Source organism: Calidris pugnax, unplaced genomic scaffold, assembly GCF_001431845.1.
Source record: "Calidris pugnax isolate Ruff unplaced genomic scaffold, ASM143184v1 scaffold162, whole genome shotgun sequence".
NCBI lineage: Eukaryota > Metazoa > Chordata > Aves > Charadriiformes > Scolopacidae > Calidris > Calidris pugnax.
The window spans coordinates 761542-784679 of NW_015090900.1; the positions used below are offsets into that span (position 1 = coordinate 761542).

A 23138-nucleotide genomic window follows, 5' to 3' on the forward strand; every position below is an offset into this window, starting at 1 on the left:
CGAGATACCATTTTGTAGGGAACCTTTTTGCAACTCCGTGACAAATGCGGCTTAAATGGTTGAATAGGCAAATTAAGAATAAACTTATTTATTCAGATAGCGCTTGGGAGCCCTGTCACTTTGGGGTGGCTGTCAGCAAGGCCTCATGTCATTCCACCTCGTGTGAGAGGATGGAAGGAGAGGAGGGGATTTCCCTTGTAGGATGTAAGCGGCTGGTGAAGGGAAACCCGGGGCAGTTTTCTTGCCTACGATGGGGGTTTCAGTGACCCCTGGATCCCAGGAGCCACCAGCCCCAGTGTGGCAGAGGTGGCCAGGTTTCCCACACGCTTTGAAGAGGAAACTTCGGATGTTGTGGAATGGCGGGGTTAAAAAAGCTGAGGGAAGGAAATAACTTTAAAGTCCATACTCAGCTTAAAATGACTCTGATTCAGAATTACAACGTTAGGAGTTTTGTGCAACAAAACAAGAGTCATTTCCACATCCTCTGCCTGTCCAGGCTCTCCGTGTGCCAGAAGGGTGGGTCCTCCTTCCTCAGCTCTCCTTTAGAAGAGAAATGAAGCGACTGGATTGCCCTGCTGGTTCCATCCTGGTGCACCAGCCCCATCGCTCGCCCTGGGAAAGCCATCTGTGGGGAAACACCCTCTGCCCTGCACTAAGTTTCAGCATCAGGCTCTGAGACAAAACTGCATTTGCTCAGTACTCTCAGAGGGAGTCCAGAGTTCCTCAAATTATGTTAATGAAGAACAAGAATTTCCCATTTAGAGTAAAACTGCTACTGAAAAAAAAACCTCAGACATCTAGCGAAACTAAAACGAACACCCCAAATCATATGATTGAGACATGTTTGAGTGGATTCTTCCCCCCCCCCACCCCAGGCATTATTTAGTTTCCTCGGAGCAGAGCACTCCGGTGACTAATTCATCCCACACTGAGTTTTATAAAACCCAAGTTGACTTGATTTGTTTGTCCAACATTCCTTCTCCTGGTGGTGTTGGAGTCTGAATGTTATCAATCAGTTCAGCAAATGTTTATCTTCGTCCCTATGACCAGCTCTGTGAAACTTTACTTTGGAAGCTCGATGTTTAAAAAGGCGGGGAGAAATCTGGTGATGTGGCTTTTTGTGTACGTGTGCTAATTAAGGAGGACGTTGCCCGAGGTCTGTAATGTTGGGTTTGTGAAACACAGCTGGAGGGAAGGACAGAAGTAAGGACTGAGATGACAGTAGGAATTTCAGACCAAAGCAAGCTGCATATACTGATCCTGAAATAGAGCAGCAAATGCTGTTGCAGACACTAGGCGGGGGCACTCTGTGGAGGAATGATTTGTTTTAAACTGTCCTTTTCTCTCAAAATGTCTTGTTTGAGTGAAGCATTTTAGAAGACTCTTATCTTTGTTGAGCGGCGGTGGAGAATATTGTCAAATTCTTTGAAGCTGCCTTCTTTCCCTTTGTTACCTGACTTTTTTTCCAGGGATTGAATCAAAGAATGTACAGGTCACTGCGATGGAGGGGCTGTAACAGCTCAGAGCCAGGCTGTGTGGATTATAAAAGGGAGCTTTATTTAAGGCACTCCTTAGAAGCCTGACAAGTCCTAGTCTCTCCTCGCTGCACAGAGGATACTTGTAGGTTTAATTTTTCCTACCAGCTGGAGCCAAAGGGGCAGGAGGACAGAAAAAGCAGCACTGATGTGTGTGTGTGTGTGTGTTGGAACTCGCACAAACCCGCTGCCTTGCAGTCCTCGGGGAAAGGTTAATGTCCTCAGCCCGGGCAGGATGGTTCAAAAGTCCCAAACAGAATTGTTTGAGTTGGAAGGGGTTTCTCAGAAATCACCCAGCCCATCTGCAGGACTCTCTTAAGAAAGCACTTTTGAGTTTTGATAGGAAGATAGCAAAATGTTACGCATCTCCCCTTTCTCCTTTATGAAGTTAGTCTGTTCATTAATAGAAGGAAAACTTCTGTGCACTCTTTAACGAAGAACAGTTTCTTCCTTTCCTCGCCACAGTACTCATTGTGTACCTCAGGAACTGCTGCAAGGTGGGCAGAGGGGGGGCTGGTTTTGCAGTTTGATCAAATCTCATTATCATAAAGAAATAGAAAAATTCAGAAGGCAACATCCTGTACTCAGGGATATGTCAGCTTTGGCCTTACTTTTTTAGCCCATTCCAATTACCATTCTGAAGTACTGATACTCCTCGGAAAAGGTCAGAAATTCAGAGATGGTCAGAAATTCAGCATCTTTCTAACGTTCCCACTTGGTTTGCACAGCCCAGGGGAGGAGTGGACTCTCGGTGTGTTGGATATTGTGGTACATCTGAAATGTGCCAGTCCCAAATTCTGCACAAGGAGCCATCAGTTTGAGACTGAGCAAACTGCTGAACGCAGCCCCATTCATTGATGTTTTAGAATTAATGGGCCATCAGTTGCTGGGTTTAGCAGTGGATGGGAAACTCCCATTTGTTTCCAGAGCTGAAGTTCAGAAAACTTTCAGTTCTTCTGTTAAGCACTTTCATTCAACTTTTCTTTTTACAGATGATGAAATTCGCTTGGGATAACTACAAACAATATGCACTTGGAAAAAATGAACTGCGACCGCTGACTAAGAACGGCCACATCGGTAACATGTTTGGTGAGTTCTGAATCAATTTTAGTACAATTTCATTGCTTTTTTTTTTAAGGTCATATGTCCCATGTGCATTCCTTTCTCTGCAATGCAGTGAAGTACCTAGAACAGCTTTGATTTCTTTCCGTTTTTTATGAAGTGAGACTTTCAGTACAGCTCCTAGGGCTTACCTACCCATAGCCCATTGCTGGGAATCTTGTTCCTACAGGCATCTCTCAGTGCCCAGCCTGTCTCACCGCTGCGTGCAGCTTTAGCACCAAACATGTCTGAGAAGAGCACTAAAACCAACCACTGTCTTTATTAAAACATGAAATCAGTCCAAACCTGACAATGCTGCTATTTGTCTAAGCTTGTCGACGTCAGGACCTGACCAAACTGAGCGTTTTCTCTCTCGTTTCTCCGCTGTTGAGCAAGATGTGAATTCCATGAAATATTGAGGGAGTTAATCAATATTAAAGGCTCTTTATAGTATGTGCTTACTGGCTTGTATAATTTTACTCTTTAGCAGATTACCTTTTTTTTTATGTGAGCCACTTACATCATTCCAGTGCTATTCCCCTGCTCGTTCTGCTAGGATACTTGTTGACTTTCTGGGATATAAATTGTCTTTTGCCTCATTTGTCCTCAAAGCGTTTCCCTGCTCCGCTCGCTCTGCCCTGGCTTGGCCCTGCCTGCCCAGTTTGTGCCATGGGGAGGAGACCAGCAGAATCTGCTTTAGCAGCCCTTTCCCACCCCTCTGTGGGGAAGACTTGCTGTGCAGAGGTCTCTTGGCTTCTTTCCACAGGACTTGGCTTTGCAGAGATTATCTCTCATAGTCCCTCGCCCAGATTAGAGTGGAATAGAGTTCTTGAGTGGGCAAATTATCTGTGAGCTTTATTTCCTCAGGGCAAAGGGATTGGATTAATACAGTAGGAAGGAACATTCCTGTTCCTGTTTTTGCACTCTCTGGGTGTCCCAATCCTTCCCTACATCAAGTACACGACATGGGTTTGATCCTTCAGATGTAGATGTGCGTTGTGTGGAGACTGAGTGCAGCCTCCTACACAGGCCTCATTAGCTTTGGGGGACCTGTGAGATGTGTGTGAAAGTGGTTTGAAGGTGGAAATAGCAGCACGTGTCTTGTAGGATGGCCTTTTGGCAGCCCCGTTTGGCCTCTGGGCTGCAAGAGCAGGTGGCCCTGGTGCAGATGGCAGAGGAAGGGCTGGCTTTCAGGTTAGCCACAGCACGGGGAGAAACCTCCGTGTTCCTCTTGTGGTGCCACCATCAAGTCTCTCTAGTTCCTGCAGAAGTACCAGGAGAATTAACTCACATCAGGTTGTGCAATACTGTAAGTTGCCTGGCAGCTGCGTTCACGATTGCTGGGGTATCTGGAGGAAGCAGTTTTGGAAGTGTGCCTTGTGCTAGCACAGGCTGTGTGTGACCAGCCACTGCTCTTGCCCCATCTCACTTTGTCAGGAGCAGTGATTTGGGTTTATTCACCCTTTGCCTTCCTCTTTCAATGCCCCAGGAATACCCAGGTTTCTTACTTTGTATTAACTTCAGCACCGAGTTAAGCATTTTGCAACTTTTCCATTCTGGCAAGCTTGTCAAAATTCCTTGAGGAGCGTGCCTGTAAACAGACAAAAATATTGAAAGCTTTTAAATGCATTTATCATGCTAAAACAATTGGCAGTACTTAACGCTTGTTTGTAGCGTGCCTAGGAGCACTCTCAAGGAAAATGCTTTGGAGCACAAGGATTTGCAGACAATTGCAGAAAAGAAGCTACATACTACGTTTTAGCCTCTTAATAGGCTTTTCCTCCTTTCAACTGTGGCTGGTAAAGATCGGAAGCATTAAGCAATCCGTCGCTGCAGCCCTCTATCTCCCTTGTCTTCAGAGGCTTTAGAAATTAGGACAGGGCACTGTTCGCCGCCTTCGTTGTTGCCCATTCCCCCTCCTGTCACATCGTGCATCTTTTTCTTCCAAACTACAGATGTAATGGAGGCAAATTGGGTACTCTCCAGGCTGGAGGTGTCGATATTAAGCTGAGATTTCTCTGCAGCTGCTTCCATGTGGGAGGGAAGGAACCTCTTCCTGGGCTATTTTGAAGTATGTTTGGGTGCATGAGACGCAGTCGAGTTCTTGAAGGGTGATACATTTTCCTGTTGTGGATGTGCTGCTCACTTGGAGCCTGCCTTCAGTTTAGCAGCCTCACCCTGGGGGAAGCTGCTCTTTATCAAATATTCTTTCTAATCAAAGGAGAAATACAAAATAAACATTCGCCTCCTACTCCGACACAGCATTCTGGTTATCTTAACAGCCATGAGCTCGCATCCCTCCCCAGTGTCTGTCCCGATGGCAGGAAAATTACAGGCAGAAAACCTCTTGTATCTCCACCCCAATTCATCCCCTTTCTACGGGGAGACCTTACAGCCCCTTCCAGTACCTAAAGGGGGGCTATAGGAGAGATGGGGAGGGATTCTTTATGAGGGAGTGGAGCAATAGGACGAGGAGTAACACTTTTGAACTGAAAGAGGGGAGATTTAGATTAGATATTAGCAAGAAATTCCTTACACTGAGGGTGATCAGATGTCCCCACTACCCAGGTCAGTGCTCGGCTGCCGCGTTCGCTGGAAGGCAGCGTTCCCACTCAGACTTTGATCTGATCATTTCATCTGACATTCTGACTTGAGATTGATGCTCTCCAGATCCTATTCCTAGGACATCAATTTCATCAAGATTCTCCCGTGTTCTGGATGTAGTTTATTTGTACAGAAATCTTCTGATTACTGTCATTTATGATCATTGCAACTTGAAAGCCCTTTCCTTAAACCCACTAGCTGTGGTTCTTTCATCAGCATTATTTATTCAGCTGTGATGCCTGTGATAAGATGTGCCATACTAAATGTCCCATCCCATGCCCTCCAGTGGGGTAAACAGGTTTTAGACCTGCAGCCATTTCAGATGTGTTGATTTCCCTAGAAATTACACCGTGGCAATGGGCAAAGCCTACAGCTAGGGTGGAAGGACGATCTCTGTTAGAATAAAAACTGCACCACAAGGTTCCAGTGTGAATGATTGCACAACTGCAGGGTTTTCAGAATTATCTGCAAAATTTCTCCGCGCACTTCAGCTAAATCAAGAAGACCCGCAGAGCGTGTGGCCAGTGGTAGAATCAGGCCCAAAACATGCTTGTTTAGGAGAACTATTTAAGAAAAATGGCACAGCTGGGCTTGTGGCTAAGGGGGAAGGCGAGAGATCTGCAGGTACCTGCTCCGTTCCCAGTGCTGATCTAGTTATTTTAACCCTTTTTACCCCAGCATCTCAGCATTCCTGTCTCCAGTGTTGTGAGCATTAAATTAATTGATGTTTGCCAAGCATGTTGAATTCCTTGGAGTGAGGCTGCCGGAGAGGGTAACCGTATTATGTAGCGCCGCACTTGAAATGCACCTGTCACTGTGATATCCAGCCTTAGATAGCTGAATTATTATTCTGCCCGCTCCCTGGGTCTGTCATAGCCACTTATTTTTCTGACAAAATGTTTTTAAAATCCTGTTAGCTTTACAGAGTTTCTGTAGCTATGGGAGAGTGAGCTGGCATCTATTTCTGCTCATGCATCAGCTGAATTGTCAGTTACATTTTGATTGCACAGTCTTTTAACAATGATAAGGTAAGAAGCCTGATTTTCAGATATCTCTTGAAGTGTGTAGTGCTGGCAGCAGAAGAATCCTTCTTTGACTTATAACCTGAGCCAATTTGCTCCGAAATCAGTTACAGTAAGTAAATATGGAACCTTGCTGTGCTGTTAGACAGTCATTTTTCACCACCTAACTGCACATTAGTATATTAATTTGGGTATAAAAATAGCAATCCTTAACTAGGTTTCCCCCCTTTGTTCCCTCTCTCCCCACTTGAAATCACACCTAAAATTATGAATTGCCTTGTCACAGCCATTGCTTCTCTCAGCACATGCCCAATTTGTGCGTCGTCGTGAGGCTCCGTAGCTTTATCTGAAGTACATCCGTGTGACAACTGTCACATCTAGGCCACAGCCGGGTCACCAGAACTGGGTGGCAAAGATCTGACAGCAGCTGGATCTGGAGGATGTGAGGTGTTTGGAGTTTGTCCTCGTGTAGGTCCCTCCACGTTGGATTGCTTGGTGACAGAGTGACAGAGTACACACCGCGCAGGGTTTTTCTTGGAAAACGGGTGGCTGCTCGGGCTGTGTTTGTGTGCTCAGCTCAGACTTTGGCCTAAACTGTCCTGACAGTTTGTTTTGAAGACAGAAGGTCATTGGTCTTCGTTGCCTGGAAATAGTGCTATTTTGGCTCTCCAGGATAAAAAGAGATTGAAGTGGCTGGGGAAGAAAAGTAGTGGCGGCATGAATATATACAAAGAGGCCTTTAGAACGTACCAAGTTGATTGTCCTGAGATTCAGAAACCTTTGGGTGTTTTTTTTTTTCTCCCTGGCAAATGCAGTGTAATCCTACAGGACTTTCTCACTGCACTGTGACACTGTGACCTGCCCGGTCTCTCATCTGGATGGAGATTCAGGTGACATCTCTCCACTGGACTTACATCATCAACCTCCTTTCACAGGAACTTTAGGCAGCAGCCAAAGTGCTCTTTGACCCCCCACCTTGGGTGCTGGGCCCAAATGGCTCCATGTCCCAGAGTAAATCCCTTCAACCACCCAGTCTTGTCTCTTGAGCCAAACATTTTCCAAATAGCTGCTTCTTTCATCAGCAATTTATCTAGAAAACTATGACGCAGGCAGGAAACGTGCCCACCTCAATTAGAAGCAAGAGGAGTTGATGTATGAATATTTAACATGGGAAAGGTAATTGGATGAAAATATTAATTTAGCAACATTCTAACTACCAGAAGAGAAACAGTAACCTCCAATTGTGCAGTCATTTGGTGCAGCTTTTCTGTTCTGCCTGTGAGTCTCTTTCCCTGTGATCACAAAATTGCAAAACCCTGGAGTGTCCTTTTATGTGATTAAAATAATAATAATAATAATAATAATTGCTCCCTGAATTTGTATGCTGGATCATTCCTGCTGCCTGTTGCACATGGCATTACACGGTTGGCACCGTGGGCTCTTTAAAGAGAAAAAAAATATTGTAGTGAGGATGTTGCTGTTACACTGTTGCTCCCTGGCATCATCATCTTTTTTTTTATGTATTATGTTACCCGGTGGAGTGTTATTTTCAGGAAGGGCGTTCTGAGTTGACGTTGGCTTTTGCTGTCACTGAAAGCTGTAGCAGCAAACTTATTTCCTGTCAGCAGGAAGCAGTGAATCAGGATATCCTCCAAATATCAAACTCGTTGGAGATTGGTTGCATGATTCATGTTAGAGCTGACATTTATTCCTGTTATGGGGTTGTTTTTTTTTTTCCCCTGCTTTCCACCTGCCAAAGATCACTCCTTCCAGACCCCGAGGTTGTCATTAATACCGCAGGGGATCCGTTCCTGCTCCGCTCTCCTCTTGGGTCCTGCTGAGAGTGGTGGCTTCCTTCAAGCATCAGCTCAAACATCAGGGCTCCACTGAACCCTAAACCTCACACAGAGAGATTTGAGCTTATTACGGTGGCTCAGGTGACAGGTACTGACTCATTAGCTTGAAATACTCATTTATAAAGTTTAAACAGAAAAAAAGAAAACATTAAAGTCACATAGAGTGGCCTTTCAAACACCTTTGCTGCCAAAGCCCTTATTCTGAGGCTGAGCTAGGCCTGACCAGCTCCATTGTGGCAACAATTCTTGGAAAAAAAAGTACTTGATTTGAACCAAATATTCATCTCTCCTCAGCTGAGATTTACATCTTAGAAAACAAAAAAAAAACCAACGCCAAACTTGGAGAATTCAGTGGAGAACAGCCTTGGCCTAAGATACGAAGCGCAGATGCACGTTCCAGGGTCTCTCTGTTTGTGGTTCAGCCCTTTAGATAGGAGGACAGCTGTGAAGGTTGGCCAGCGAGGGGTTGCTCTGGGCCTGTCTTCAGCAGGAAACCGGGCAAACTTCACGTTATCTTCAGTGTAAACCCATTAATCATCCCAGGCTTCCTCACGAGTTTCATGAACTTTCCATTGACCCTGAACGGAGTTTTGAGTTTAATGAGGCCTAAAAGTAGGAGAGTGTCTTGGGATTTGCCAGAACTGCTTTGCACAGCAAAATGGAGGCGAAGGAAACAAAACAAACCAAAAAATAGCAGAAAAACAGCCGTTAAAGTAGCAAATGAAAGCAGAAAAGGAAAGAAGATTGTGTTGAGATGCTGTGACCAGAAAATGTTCTTTGGGACCTCTTTTCAAGGTGCTGAGGAGTAGAATGTACACCGGTGTGGAGGAAGCAAGCCATGCATGAGCAGCCCCGTTACCATGTAGACAGGGGAACAATCCAGGCTGTAACTACTTTTTTTTCCCTTTTTTCACACTCTGGGGGTTGTGTTTCAAAATACAGTGAGCTTGTCTTGAAGCATTTTTCTTCTTTTTTATTTTTTTATTATTTTTTTTTTTAAATCCCCCATTATGGATGTTGTTTGTGCCTCATTCCGGACACTAATTATGCGGAAATAATTGTCTAATCTTCAGAGATATTGAGCGTGTGATTAAAAGGCAGCCAACTGAGAGTGGGTGTAGTTGGACTGCTCACCGATTCTTCTCTGGATTACGGAGGCGTCGGTGGCAACTCCACAGCAAAAGCCGAGTTGGAGGTTTGGCTCTTCCAACTGGCTTGAATTACCATCCAGCATCCATTCCAGGGATCTTAACGGCACCCCTCTGGGTCGAGTTGATAATAACACAGTGTGTACAGAGCTGAATGCCAGACTCCAAGCTCCTGACTACACAGATACCTCTGCTTTGGTCAGAATATCTCTTTGGGAAATGCCGAGGTCCGTTTATCTTCTAGCCCTGATTTGCAATCAGATGCTTCAACTAACTTCTGCTGCAGATACAAACCCCCCTGCTGACACGCACCACCAGAAACTACGTAAAAAGGCAGAGCAAGTTAAGAATATTTGAAAGACGTACTTTTAGCCGTGCCTTTTTATGTTGGAAATATCTTGATATTTCTAGGTTTCTTATCTCTATCCCTCTGTGTTTAGTTTTTTCTTGTTTATTCAGGGGAGACTAGCAGCTATAAACTGTAGCAAAACCCCCAGTATTCTTCTTTGGTTTTATTTTACTCCTTTTCCACTCTTGAAACTTCTGAAGAGATTAGGCAGGTTCAGAAGTGGCTTTGCTGTGTTAGATTTCACATTTAGAACTTAACTGCTTTATCATATCTTTTTTTGTGCTACTGCTGAAGTTTCTTGCCACTTTCATTATGTATCTCATTGGATATTCGTCTGGATTAGCGTTAGATTGTGACATTTTTCTATTCGCCTTCAGGAGATCTCATTTCAAATGGCTCCTACAGAATTTCCTTTTCTATAATGTCTCCAGGTACTTGTTTCTGATACTTTTTTTTTTTTTTTCATTTCTGCTGCCTTTTGGGACGAGAGAAGTCTCTTCTCTCACTTAATCAGTAGGTTTAACGTCATCCCAGAGGACGTCAACTTTCAGATTTGTCACCGGTTTCAAGGTTGGATCTATGTGTTCAGAATATTGTGGTAGGCATTTGTCATTTGAAGACCTTTATACTTTTTAAAAATACTCTCTTTTAGCCTCTCAGGATTGTTCTTGTCTCTAGAGAGAATTTTTTGGAAGTTCAAGAAAATCCCTTAGCCTTTGCTTGAGGCATCAGTGTGAAAAACAGGGAGGATTTTTTTGGACTTACTAAAATTGTTCATCCTTCTTCTGATGTTTTATTCTCAAAAAATCTACTGCACCCTAACACACTTTATATGCAGTTCCCAAAGGAAAAAAAAAAAGGAGAAAAAAAAATCAATGCAAGGAAATGAAGGTGTTTCAAGAGAAAGTTCTAAAGGCAGGGGTTGTTTCCATACCAATTTCAATATACCCATAATATCCTTGCTGTGATACAAACATGCAATTAAAGTTACACCTGTTTCTTGCCACAGTGCTTTTATCTGAATACCCGATTAAATAGGGATAGTATTTCTTCACAGAGCTGGAGGATGGGAAAGCACAATCTGTGTGAATACCGAAGTATGGTGTGGTCCAAGATTGAAGCGTTCCCGGTGACGGTCTTCACAGCAGCTTGGATTTGTCTGTCTCACATCTTGATTTCTGAACTCAAGTCTGTGCTGTGTTTTGCAAACGATAATTCAGGAATGAAGAAACCAAGGACCACATTTTTCCTGTATACAGGAGCAGAGAGTTTTCATTGACTTCACCGAGGCCTTCTTCAGGCATCTGGACATGGAAGTCGCCTTCAGGCATTAAAATTAACACCTTTTGACTAGGCTAGAATATTCCTTCTCTCTTGGCAGGCTGCATCCTGGTTGCTGTGGGAACCAGCATTTTTAATTTCCTGACTTCTGTGTACATCCAAAATTGTAACTGTGATGTACTCTGTCACTAAGGTAGCTTTGGGGGTTTGCAGGAAATCGAGCCATCAGAAAGCATTTTATGTAGCGTGTCCTTCCCTCACGATCACTTTGGTGCATCTCCAAGAGGCATCTTCATGAGGCTTTTTGGAGACCTGTGATTCTCATTCATCTTAGCGAGTGATCACAGAATAAAAAAAAGGAACAGTGAGAGGTCATTTAGTCCTTCCCTTCTTTAAGCCATCCCTAAGCTACCCCATGTAGGAAAGCCACCGCAGGCATTCTGCTTCAGTGCTTTGCAGTTTTAAAGCTTGTGCTGGTGTCTGACCTCACCCTTCCACAGAAAGTTAAACTGTGACTTCTTGGCCTCTCCCCATGGATGAGGAGAATGGTTTTACCATCTTATTCTTTGCATCATCTCTCTGTGTCTTTGCAAAATGTTGCCAAGTTCCCTTTGGTCTTCTCCTCTCAAGGCTGAGCAACCCCAGACCTTTCTGGCTTTAATTGCAGGTCACGTTCTGTGGCCTCCTCCTCGGTGCCGTTGGGCCCCTCTGAAGTCTCCAGATGAGTTGAATGTTTCTTGAAGTGGACTCTCTACTGGCTGAAGCTTTGAGTGTGTGGAGTGGAGGGCGAGAGCCCTTTCGTGTCTCGCATGCCACACACACTATTTACCCATCCTGGGGTAGGGTTTGCTTCTTTTTCCCACCTCACAGCATCGTTGATTGGAGCTGAATTTGGGATCTGCTGCAGCCTCGGTGCCGTTTCCTGCAGAGTGCTGTCTGGCCGTTCGTTCCTTATGCTTTGTGGTTCATTGTTCTTCCCTCAGGGTGAAATACGTTGTATGTCCTTATTGAATTGCATCCTGGTTATTTCAGACTATTTTCCCAATTTGCTAAGATTATTTTGATATCTAATCCTGTCAAGCAACATACTGGAGAGCATTTGGAGTCTTTCAGCCGGGGTCCTGTTGGTGTGACTTTAACGATATAGGAGAGAACAGGAAGAATATGGACAGATGGTTCCAAGTGATGGAGTTACCGTGGCTGTTGAGTCGAGCTGAATTTGTGATCTGCTGCAGCCTTGGTGCCGTTTCCTGCAGAGTGCTGTCTGGCCGTTCGTTCCTTATGCTTCGTGGTTCATTGTTCTTCCCTCAGGGTGAAATACGTTGTATGTCCTTATTGAATTGCATCCTGGTTATTTCAGCCGTTCGTTCCTTATGCTTTGTGGTTCATTGTTCTTCCCTCAGGGTGAAATACGTTGTATGTCCTTATTGAATTGCATCCTGGTTATTTCAGACTATTTTCCCAATTTGCTAAGATTATTTTGATATCTAATCCTGTCAAGCAACATACTGGAGAGCATTTGGAGTCTTTCAGCCGGGGTCCTGTTGGTGTGACTTTAACGATATAGGAGAGAACAGGAAGAATATGGACAGATGGTTCCAAGTGATGGAGTTACCGTGGCTTAATGTGTTCCTGAGACATGGTAATGGACCATTTGCATTCTCCTGACCCACTGCATTCACAAATAAAATGTATTTAGTTTCTTTCATGGTTGATTTTTAGGGACCTTAGCTCAGATCCTGAGCAGTAGCTGGGTTGATAGCAGGTGTCTGAGCCCAGCACTCCCTGTTCTGTCACGTACTGAACAGCATAATTAATCCTTTTAGCTTTATTTTGGAGGCAAAGGGCAGTTTTCATCTCTGAATTCTGCTCTCACACCTGGGCTTGTGTTAAGGACCAGGTCATTTCTGTGAACACGCTATGGGAGGTGATGTTTGCTTGTCTGGACTAGAGATAAAACCAGGTCAGGGATGAGCAGTTTTATAACCCAGACTAGAATTCACTGTCTGCTCTGCAAAGCCCCTCCAGAGCGAATCTGATCTGCTGAGGGAAAAACGCCGTCCGGGGCTACGAGCTGCATCTCCTTTGCTGTCATCACACAGCTGCCACAGCCACTTTTTGGGAATTGTGTTGGGAAGGCAGAAGGGCACCTTCTTCCTGATTATTATAACGAAGCATCTCTCCTTTGAATTCTAAGATGAATTAGCGGTCTCTGCTCATTAACTGCTACCTATATGTCTCAAAGTCCATGGATAATAGTTGCAGGTAGGACAAGTGTGTTTGTTTTAATAAGCCTGTTGGGACCCCTCACATTAAATGATGCAAGTCCTCGAGGAGGTGAGGGAGCAATAAATAGTATATAATCAGATTACCTTTAACCAGTCTAAAATTAATTTCGATCATCCAGAGGAGGAGAGACCAGCCGTATTTTGCCCCACCAGCGTTGCTCCTGTTGTCTTCTGCTTAACCTTCTTGAACTGCTCCTCCCAGAATTACTCCTTGCTTGTCAAATTACGGGTCTTTGCCAGAAGTAATCACCTCTGCTTCAGTAGCATCTGAGCCCTGTCGCCCAAACAAAGGAGAAAACCTCTTCCCCGAAGGAGCATTCGAATGATTATTACTTTCAATTTTCCGCTGAGCTCTCCGTCGCCGACATCGTCTGCCTGCAACAGAACCTGTGTGTCATGGGAAAAGGATTGGATACACGTGGAGAGTGGATTTGCAGTATCTCTCCTGTATCAAGGATTGTGTTCCTGAGGCTCAGGCAAATCGCTTCCTCCTCTGTGTGACACTTTCAAATAGAAACAGTTTGATTTGAGCTCCAGGAGGTTTGGTGTCACGCAGTGCCGGGACGGTGCCTGTTGTTGGAGGATCGCTATATGATGAAAGATGGTTGGAGAAACTGGGGAAAAGAGGATTAAACTGGGGAGCTGCTGCCAAGTATTAAATACTTAAGAGTCAGTTGGCAATAGGTGCTTATCGTATATCTTCTCTCCCCTTCCACTGAAGGAAGTAACTATCTGAAGGGCTGTTGCTGTGACAAGAAATTCATTTTTATGCTGAACGCCTTTCTTTTTCTTGGTTTTTTTTTTTTCCCAGTGCATAATAAGAATATTGCTAACCTGTTCCCACCAGCTTGATCTCCTCCAGACACAGTCTACTTTGCCACATTCCTAAATGAGCACGAGCTCTGTTTTTCTCTCCCTTACCCATCACTTCTTCTGAGGAGAGCTGCCACTGCTAGTTCAGTTTGAATGATAGGCTTAATTCTTCAGGGGAAATTGATATTTGAAAAACATGAGTGGTTTGTAATCCAAAAAAGCTATTTCTTCCCCAGCTGGAACACATTCTGTATTAAATTTGATCATAGCAACCTAAAAGCCAACGCTTCAAGATGCTTCTCTGTGGTGCCAGATTTACCTAGAAACTGTGCAGTGCATATGCTGACACCCATCGTGTGCTGCAGGTGGAATTGTGACTCATTATCACTTCCCATGAACTTGGAAGATCACTCCTGTTGACAACGAAAACCAGACTGAGCTATATTGTGGGCCAGGTGCTTGGGTGATCTCCTTAATGTCAGTCTTCAAAATTCATAGAATCATAGAATGGCTTGGATTGGAAGGGACCTTAAAGCCCATCCAGTGCCACCCCCTGCCCTGGGCAGGGACACCTCCCACCAGCCCAGGTTGCTCCAAGCCCCCTCCAACCTGGCCTTGAACCCCTCCAGGGATGGGGCAGCCACAGCTTTGCTGGGCCAGGCTCTCACCACTCTCACAGGAAAGAATTTCTTCCTAATGTCTATCAAAATCTCCAGTTTAAAACAGTTTCCCCTCATCCTGTAGCTCCTCTCCCTGATCAAGAGTCCCTCCCCAGCTTTCCTGCAGGCCCCCTTTAGGTACTGGTACTTCCTTGCCTTTAGGTGGGAGGTGGCTCATCCTTGTTTGGAGATGGCTCTTTCAAGGTGGTCTTTTAGTCTCTTTAGGCGGTCTGATGTACCATGGGCTCTGCTTCTTCCAAGCCACGTGCTCCAGGATTAGTTGCTCTCCTGTTTCTAAGCATCTTTTCAGGGAATGATCAGCACTTTGACCTTTCCTTAACTGGGCCAAGTATCCACCCTCCAGTATATAGGGGCTAGGTTTTGAGTTGATTTAGGTGTGAAGCTTATAGAGTGACAGGTACCTTTGAGTGATGCTCTGTGTCCAGTAAAATGCATGAGTTTCTGATGGATCCACTACGTATTTCTTCCAGAACTGCAAGAAAATTAGCTTTACTTTGACTTTAGCAAGGCTTTTGACACTGTCTCCTCTAACATCTCTTCTGCATAGTCATCCCCTGCTCTGTACATCAGAGGAACATGCGTGGGGTGGAGAGTATGTGAGGTGTGACCTTTTGACCAATATCTGGAGAGGAGAATGAGGGAGATTAATAAGAAGGAGACAGGAAAATAGCCTTGGATACGAAGTGTTTTCTGATGAAGTCCCTGAAGTGTAGGTGCAGTGGTTTATTTGGAAAGCAGAGAAAAATGAGGTTGCTCAAAAGCTAATGGACTTTTTTTTTTTTTTTCCCAGTCTGCAGGAGAATGTGCTGATAAGAAAAGAAATAGATCTTTTCTAATTCTTGGACTACTTCTTTGTTCCCTTTATCTCTCTCTACTGCTACCTTGTTGCTCAGATGTAATTTGTTTAGTTTACCTTAAATAAAGGGAATAAAGTTACTCTGTGTTACAGCTATCAGGTTCACAGACAAAAACCTCAATAAATAAGACACGGTGACAAGGCTGGGGCTGGGGTTTGGTGGGGTTGGCTTTGCAGGATCCATCTGTGGGATGTAGGTACCATTCACAGGCAGCCAAGGGACAGGGTTGTAATGAGGCAATTGTAAAGGCTCAACTGAGAAGTTTTCTTTCTCCCTGCAAAGGCCTATAACCCATTTCCTAGTTTCATTTGGATTTTGTTTAATTTCTGTCAGCTGAACAAATAGTACCAGCCCTGTCATAGAATCACTACTTGTAATGGGAGTGGGTTGTCTTTCTGCTTCTTGAGAATATCTTCTAGAACTGGATTTTACCTTCCAGTAGTGATACCCAATGCAAGGTTTCCATGCCAGGGGACAATTATGAAAAGAATAGATAAAAAATAAACTGGTGGGAGTGTTTTTGTGTGGCTGGCAATGCCATTCCAGAGGGGAGATGAATGCCCAGTGCACGGTGCTTAGGATGAACGGAGACAGAAACGCCAGGTCAGATGATGGTGGATAAATTAATGTGCTGAAAGGGGATGGTGAGAGCGCAGCTGACCGGGAAGAGGCCAGTACACAGGGGCTGTTTGCTCCGTGTCAGAGGGGTAGCGTGTCCCTTGCTGTCTATTGACTCTTGTTTCTCATCTTCCTGCAACTGGTACGGAGTAGAACAGGCTAAAACTTTGGTCAGCACGTTGCATCGCTTCCCTGAATGTGGGTTTTTAAATCTTTTTACTTCTCTGATTGGCGTGTTATGTTATTTAAACTTTTTCTTTTTAAACTTGGAGGAAGATGTCCCTGCCCAGGGCAGGGGGGTTGGAACTCGATGATCTTTAAGGTCCCTTCCAACTCTAACCATTCTGTGATTCTGTGAAAATGCCTCCTGGTGGTTTTTTTTTTTGCTGGCAGAAGAAACCAAGGCCCAGAGCGGGCAGGGAGCTCTGGCCTAAACCCAGATCCAATCTCAGGAGTTCCAGGTTTCCAACCACTTGTTCTGCCTGACCCGGAGCGCTCTGCGGAGAGGACTTGCAAATCTGCCCTGCAAACCAGATTTTTTTCAAGAAACCTCGCAGTGATTTTCACAGTTTACTTTGTTGCCAAGATAATCCTGAGCTGTGTAAAAGTCTCTGTGTAGATTTCCCCCAGAACTCGACAGTGTGCCATCACCCAGAAGAAGTCTGGTGACGCGGGCTCAGCCGGCTCCCAGGGTTCTCGCACAAATCTCTGGATAAATGTCAAAAGTTCAGTCTGGTCTCCAAGCTTTATCAGTGAGAAAAAGAACCAAAAAGAACAAGAAAAGCAGCACTCGGAGATGGTCGTTTTTTCCAACTCCTGTTTTAACAAGGCACTGATTTTAATCAAAGCCAGTTCAACCCTTTGAAGGCTTCAATACCAGCATAACCAGGAGAAGGGATCGCAGTGTTTTCAGTTCTGTGTCGCCTGCACCCCAAGAGGTGAAGATAAATAACCGGGAACAACTGGAGCCTTTTGTGCCTCAACAGTTAACAAGTTCATCGTGTTTCATAGAAACTGCATCCTAATTTTTATTCCAAACAAGATTTCAGCACTAATTTTTGTTTTGACAAATATGATTTGACATAAGAACAGTGGGAGTCAAGACCTTTCATTTTTGATCTAGGTTTACATTGCGCTGATCTAAATTCCTCCCCCTTTCGCTCTTGCCTTTCAATTGTAAACTCGGGTTATTAAAGTTAGCAAAAAAGCTATTTGAAACTCTCTGTTCTGTAGCATTTAAACAGTCCTGCTATATGCAAGATTAAGTATGATAGCTTCCTAATGACTTGTGCTGTTCATTTTAAGCATTGGCACAATGCATTACTGTACAGATTTTTTTAAATGGCTTTGTTGAAAATGAAGGATTCGGTTTCTCTTCGCTGAGAAACTTCATGAAGGATTGTTTGCCAAATGGCAGGGCCAGGCCCCCTGGGTCTTATCTCCGTGACATTAGAGACGATATTCCTTAACCTCTTTGCTTGCTCGAGTGCTTTGGCTCTGCCTGCTGAATAGGTGTGTCGGTGGGGTTAGTTTGGGCTTCCATCCATCTCTGTGACACACAATTCATAACAGCAGCAGGGGGACGTGGCTCTCTAAATGCAGGTGATATGGCACAAAGAAGAATTTTGTTCGAGCTAAACCCTGACATCAGGGAGATAGTGCTGAAACGCCGGTGAAGATACTTCCATCTCCTGCTGCTTGGGAATCCTTGCACCATTTCCAGCCTTGCAAAAGCAGTGTGTCTCAGGTACATGCTGAATTCAGCATTATTCCTTGCACCTAGAAAGTAAGAGGTAGGAGAGGGAGGCTCCTTGTTGCCTCACTTTGGCTTTGTGGCACGGCAGCCACCCTTTAGATGACACACCTGCAAGCCATCGTGCTTAGTGGCTCCCAGACCCGGAGGGACCATGGGAGTAAGGCAAAGCCCTTGGTAAAAGGCGTTTCTCCTTCCTGAGGAAGAGGGCTGTTGAAGACCCCACTCTCAGCTACTCATTCGCTGAAGCATCACTTTTAGAGCTTTTCTAAAGACTCTCAAGGGACGGACTTGCAGCTGGGAGCCCTTCAAGTCTCTTATCTGGCCTATGATACTCCAAGTTGGCTATTTTGGGAAGAGGGGAGTGAGGGAAGGCGACTCTCTCTGTCCCAAGGGGATGGTGAGAGCGCAGCTGACCGGGAAGAGGCCAGTACACAGGGGCTGTTTGCTCCGTGTCAGAGGGGTAGCGTGTCCCTTGCTGTCTATTGACTCTTGTTTCTCATCTTCCTGCAACTGGTACGGAGTAGAACAGGCTAAAACTTTGGTCAGCACGTTGCATCGCTTCCCTGAATGTGGGTTTTTAAATCTTTTTACTTCTCTGATTGGCGTGTTATGTTATTTAAACTTTTTCTTTTTAAACTTGGAGGAAGATGTCCCTGCCCAGGGCAGGGGGGTTGGAACTCGATGATCTTTAAGGTCCCTTCCAACTCTAACCATTCTGTGATTCTGTGAAAATGCCTCCTGGTGGTTTTTTTTTTTGCTGGCAGAAGAAACCAAGGCCCAGAGCGGGCAGGGAGCTCTGGCCTAAACCCAGATCCAATCTCAGGAGTTCCAGGTTTCCAACCACTTGTTCTGCCTGACCCGGAGCGCTCTGCGGAGAGGACTTGCAAATCTGCCCTGCAAACCAGATTTTTTTCAAGAAACCTCGCAGTGATTTTCACAGTTTACTTTGTTGCCAAGATAATCCTGAGCTGTGTAAAAGTCTCTGTGTAGATTTCCCCCAGAACTCGACAGTGTGCCATCACCCAGAAGAAGTCTGGTGACGCGGGCTCAGCCGGCTCCCAGGGTTCTCGCACAAATCTCTGGATAAATGTCAAAAGTTCAGTCTGGTCTCCAAGCTTTATCAGTGAGAAAAAGAACCAAAAAGAACAAGAAAAGCAGCACTCGGAGATGGTCGTTTTTTCCAACTCCTGTTTTAACAAGGCACTGATTTTAATCAAAGCCAGTTCAACCCTTTGAAGGCTTCAATACCAGCATAACCAGGAGAAGGGATCGCAGTGTTTTCAGTTCTGTGTCGCCTGCACCCCAAGAGGTGAAGATAAATAACCGGGAACAACTGGAGCCTTTTGTGCCTCAACAGTTAACAAGTTCATCGTGTTTCATAGAAACTGCATCCTAATTTTTATTCCAAACAAGATTTCAGCACTAATTTTTGTTTTGACAAATATGATTTGACATAAGAACAGTGGGAGTCAAGACCTTTCATTTTTGATCTAGGTTTACATTGCGCTGATCTAAATTCCTCCCCCTTTCGCTCTTGCCTTTCAATTGTAAACTCGGGTTATTAAAGTTAGCAAAAAAGCTATTTGAAACTCTCTGTTCTGTAGCATTTAAACAGTCCTGCTATATGCAAGATTAAGTATGATAGCTTCCTAATGACTTGTGCTGTTCATTTTAAGCATTGGCACAATGCATTACTGTACAGATTTTTTTAAATGGCTTTGTTGAAAATGAAGGATTCGGTTTCTCTTCGCTGAGAAACTTCATGAAGGATTGTTTGCCAAATGGCAGGGCCAGGCCCCCTGGGTCTTATCTCCGTGACATTAGAGACGATATTCCTTAACCTCTTTGCTTGCTCGAGTGCTTTGGCTCTGCCTGCTGAATAGGTGTGTCGGTGGGGTTAGTTTGGGCTTCCATCCATCTCTGTGACACACAATTCATAACAGCAGCAGGGGGACGTGGCTCTCTAAATGCAGGTGATATGGCACAAAGAAGAATTTTGTTCGAGCTAAACCCTGACATCAGGGAGATAGTGCTGAAACGCCGGTGAAGATACTTCCATCTCCTGCTGCTTGGGAATCCTTGCACCATTTCCAGCCTTGCAAAAGCAGTGTGTCTCAGGTACATGCTGAATTCAGCATTATTCCTTGCACCTAGAAAGTAAGAGGTAGGAGAGGGAGGCTCCTTGTTGCCTCACTTTGGCTTTGTGGCACGGCAGCCACCCTTTAGATGACACACCTGCAAGCCATCGTGTTTAGTGGCTCCCAGACCCGGAGGGACCATGGGAGTAAGGCAAAGCCCTTGGTAAAAGGCGTTTCTCCTTCCTGAGGAAGAGGGCTGTTGAAGACCCCACTCTTAGCTACTCATTCGCTGAAGCATCACTTTCAGAGCTTTTCTAAAGACTCTCAAGGGACGGACTTGCAGCTGGGAGCCCTTCAAGTCTCTTATCTGGCCTATGATACTCCAAGTTGGCTATTTTGGGAAGAGGGGAGTGAGGGAAGGCGACTCTCTCTGTCCCTCCCATCACAGCTGCTCTGCTTTGTCTAGAAAATCAAACGTTTGCTGAGGTTTGGAGGCTGGATAGTCCTGGGGTTAGGCCTTTTCTTTAGCCATTGGGAGAAGCAGATGTGGGGTCTGTGTATGAAGTCTGGAATCAAAAGGACTTAAACAGGTAGATCCTCAGCCTGTAAATACCTCACCCCAAGGAGGCATTTAATTTTGGCCAAAATTCCCTCCTACAGCCTGATTAACTTCCAACACAAAAAAAGAGCAACCACCACCAAAGCAAAAAACCCTCAAAACCAACACAAAACTGATTTTGACAAAGAGAGACCAAAAGTATAACTGGAAAGTGATACTGGGGAGTGGTGGTTGGACTTTGTAGGAATGGAGCTGGAAATGCCAGAAGGAAGAGCGAGGGTTTGGTTCACAAAACAGGTTTTATAAGATCTGGAGCTTGGTCCTGAAATGCAAACTGTTGGTCTGGCTGCCCCTTCTCTTTGGGCTTGTTACTCTGCATCCTGCTTAATAGAAACCCTCTGAGGTAGGATGAAGGTAGGTGGATTGTGCTTTGTTACCAGTGAGTCACTCTGTTGCCTAACTATTGTCTTTTCTCTTGTCAGTGAGTCACTGACACCTTATTAGAGCAGCTGGCAGACCCCAGGCCCCGTTCCCCATGGAAGGAGCGTGACGGGGTTTTGTTTCGACGGCAGCTGGATAAGGCTGAAACGGTGGCGTGAGGTTCAGGCTCCACGGCCCAAAAGGCTGATAGATTTCCTGGGTTATGAGCAACACTTTAGCAGTTTGAACTGATGGAGCAGGAGCAGAGCAGGGGAAGACAAACCATTTTCCGAGCACAGCAAAAACCACAATCTATTTTCTGGTGCCAGGGGAGCGCATTGAAATTATCCTGGATGCTCTTGCAAGTGCGCTGCAGTCTCTTTGTTTTTCATTTTTCTTTCTTCACAGTCTGGTTCTGTCCCTCTTCCCTTTCCTTTCCTAATTTTTGTCCTTCCCTTCAGTCCCTGCTCACTCCTCAGTCATGTACTTGCTGTTAAGAGAAACCTGCCCAGTACTGTGTGTCTCGGCTGGCGATTGCCTGCAGGGTGTAGAGGGTGGAGGCAGAAGTTCTTTCAAGCTGAAGGTTTTGACCTTGGCTGCAAGAAGCCTTATGAAAAGTTGTGGCTCCTTCTGATGTGACTGTCTTCTGTTCTGTGTAGCTCCCACAGAGACTGAAGGAGAGATAAACCCAGGATAATGTCACGGTCTCCTGATAAAAGACACTTCTTTGGGGTATGAAGTCTTTGTCTTTTGCTCAGTAGATCATCTTACTCCCTAAAAATTTTAATCCTGTCCTTTCTAATGGGGGAGCTCGATACTGTGCTGTGTGAGAGATGCCTGGATCAATGTTCCAGCCCCATGTGACCTGTGGCTGTCCCTTGCTGGTCTCAGGCAAGTCTGGGTTGTAAACGTGAGCAGATGCAAAGCGTTTGCATTAGTTGAATTACACATGTGGATTTGGAGGCTCCTGAAAGCTTCAGCAAGTCAGATGTAAACTCTTACTGCTCTGCTAATGATCAAACGTGGAGTTTCTGTTGTGTATCTGATGCTGGTGTGTTTGATTGGCCTGTTTCTGCCTAAATTGGTGGGTTTGATTTGCAGATAATGTGTAGCTAAAAGGAAGTTCACAGATGCAGCAGCAGTTGTGATTGTTACCACAGTTATACTTAGTCCCTGCTTGGTGCTTTGCAGCGCTTTTCAAGCCTTAATTAGCCCTTCCATGGTTGGCAGGTGGTAGGGTACATATTCTCCACCTTTGATCAGCCCTCGTGGCCTCCCTTTAAACTATACGTTGAGAAAAAAGCTGTTCCCTTTTCTCCTCCCCACACTGGCTTGCTGGGATGCTGGAGCAGAGTGGGGCCATGGGACATGTGCAAATGGGATGGAGAAAAAAGCCTGTTTCCTTTTCTCCTCCCCACACTGGCTTGCTGGGATGCTGGAGGAGAGTGGGGCTGTGGGACATGTGCAAATGGGTGACTCTTCTGCTTGTGTCAGGGGGGGTCAATCTGTTACTTGTAGGTTCCCCACTCACCAGAATTGGAGCTTTTCACCCTTTATGGTCCTCATTCAGCTTATGATGGGGACCACTCGTCCGTCATCTCTAGGCCGTAGTCTGTGGGCTCCCAGTTGATCCAGATCTTCATGCTGGGATCAGAGGAGCCCCAGGCTGTGGTGGCAGCTCTTCTTTTCTGCCCAGTGCTCTGTAGTTGGTCCAGGGAAGGCTGTTCCTTGCCTGGCAGCAGGAGCCTGGCAGGCTTTTGTACCTGTTAGTTCCTTTGGTTGTTGAGATTGTCTTTCAGAGTGTTCCCCCGCTGGCCCAGACATATTAAACCTCCTAATGAGCCTTTGGAATTGTGTTTTGTCTTTATAAATTCTTGCTGCAAGTGGCTTTAAGGAGCCCCTAAGCTAGCAGGCAGCGGGGATGAGTCAGGGATAGGGGAAGAGGATGAGCCCTTCTATTCAGATTATCTACCCCAGACTAGAACAAGCCGATAGGGGCTTTATCTGGGGTTTTTAGAGATAGCACTACCATTAATTCCCATGAAGGAGCTTCTGAGATTGTGCTGCTTTGAATGGTCTTGTTCCTCCAGACTGGCATTAAGCACATTCCCACTGAGGCCGGGGGGGTACGGTGTGTGTACAATGCCATCTCTTCTCCGTGGAGTGCTCCGTT

General features: G+C 45.2%; 1 protein-coding gene across 2 annotated transcripts in view; it reads left to right on the plus strand.

Moving 5' to 3' along the window:
- Positions 1-1968: 1968 nt before the first annotated feature.
- The window catches only part of MAN1C1 (mannosidase, alpha, class 1C, member 1), a 48231-nt gene continuing 27061 nt past the window's right edge, over positions 1969-23138 (plus strand). The window contains exons 1-2 of one of the 2 annotated variants that reach the window (XM_014948699.1): positions 1969-2032; positions 2528-2624. In XM_014948699.1, coding sequence (XP_014804185.1) covers positions 2528-2624 — 97 coding nt within the window. In that variant the 5' untranslated portion in view covers positions 1969-2032. Of the gene's footprint in view, positions 2033-2527; positions 2625-23138 lie in introns of those variants that run through there. The other variant, XM_014948698.1, reaches the window with a different exon arrangement.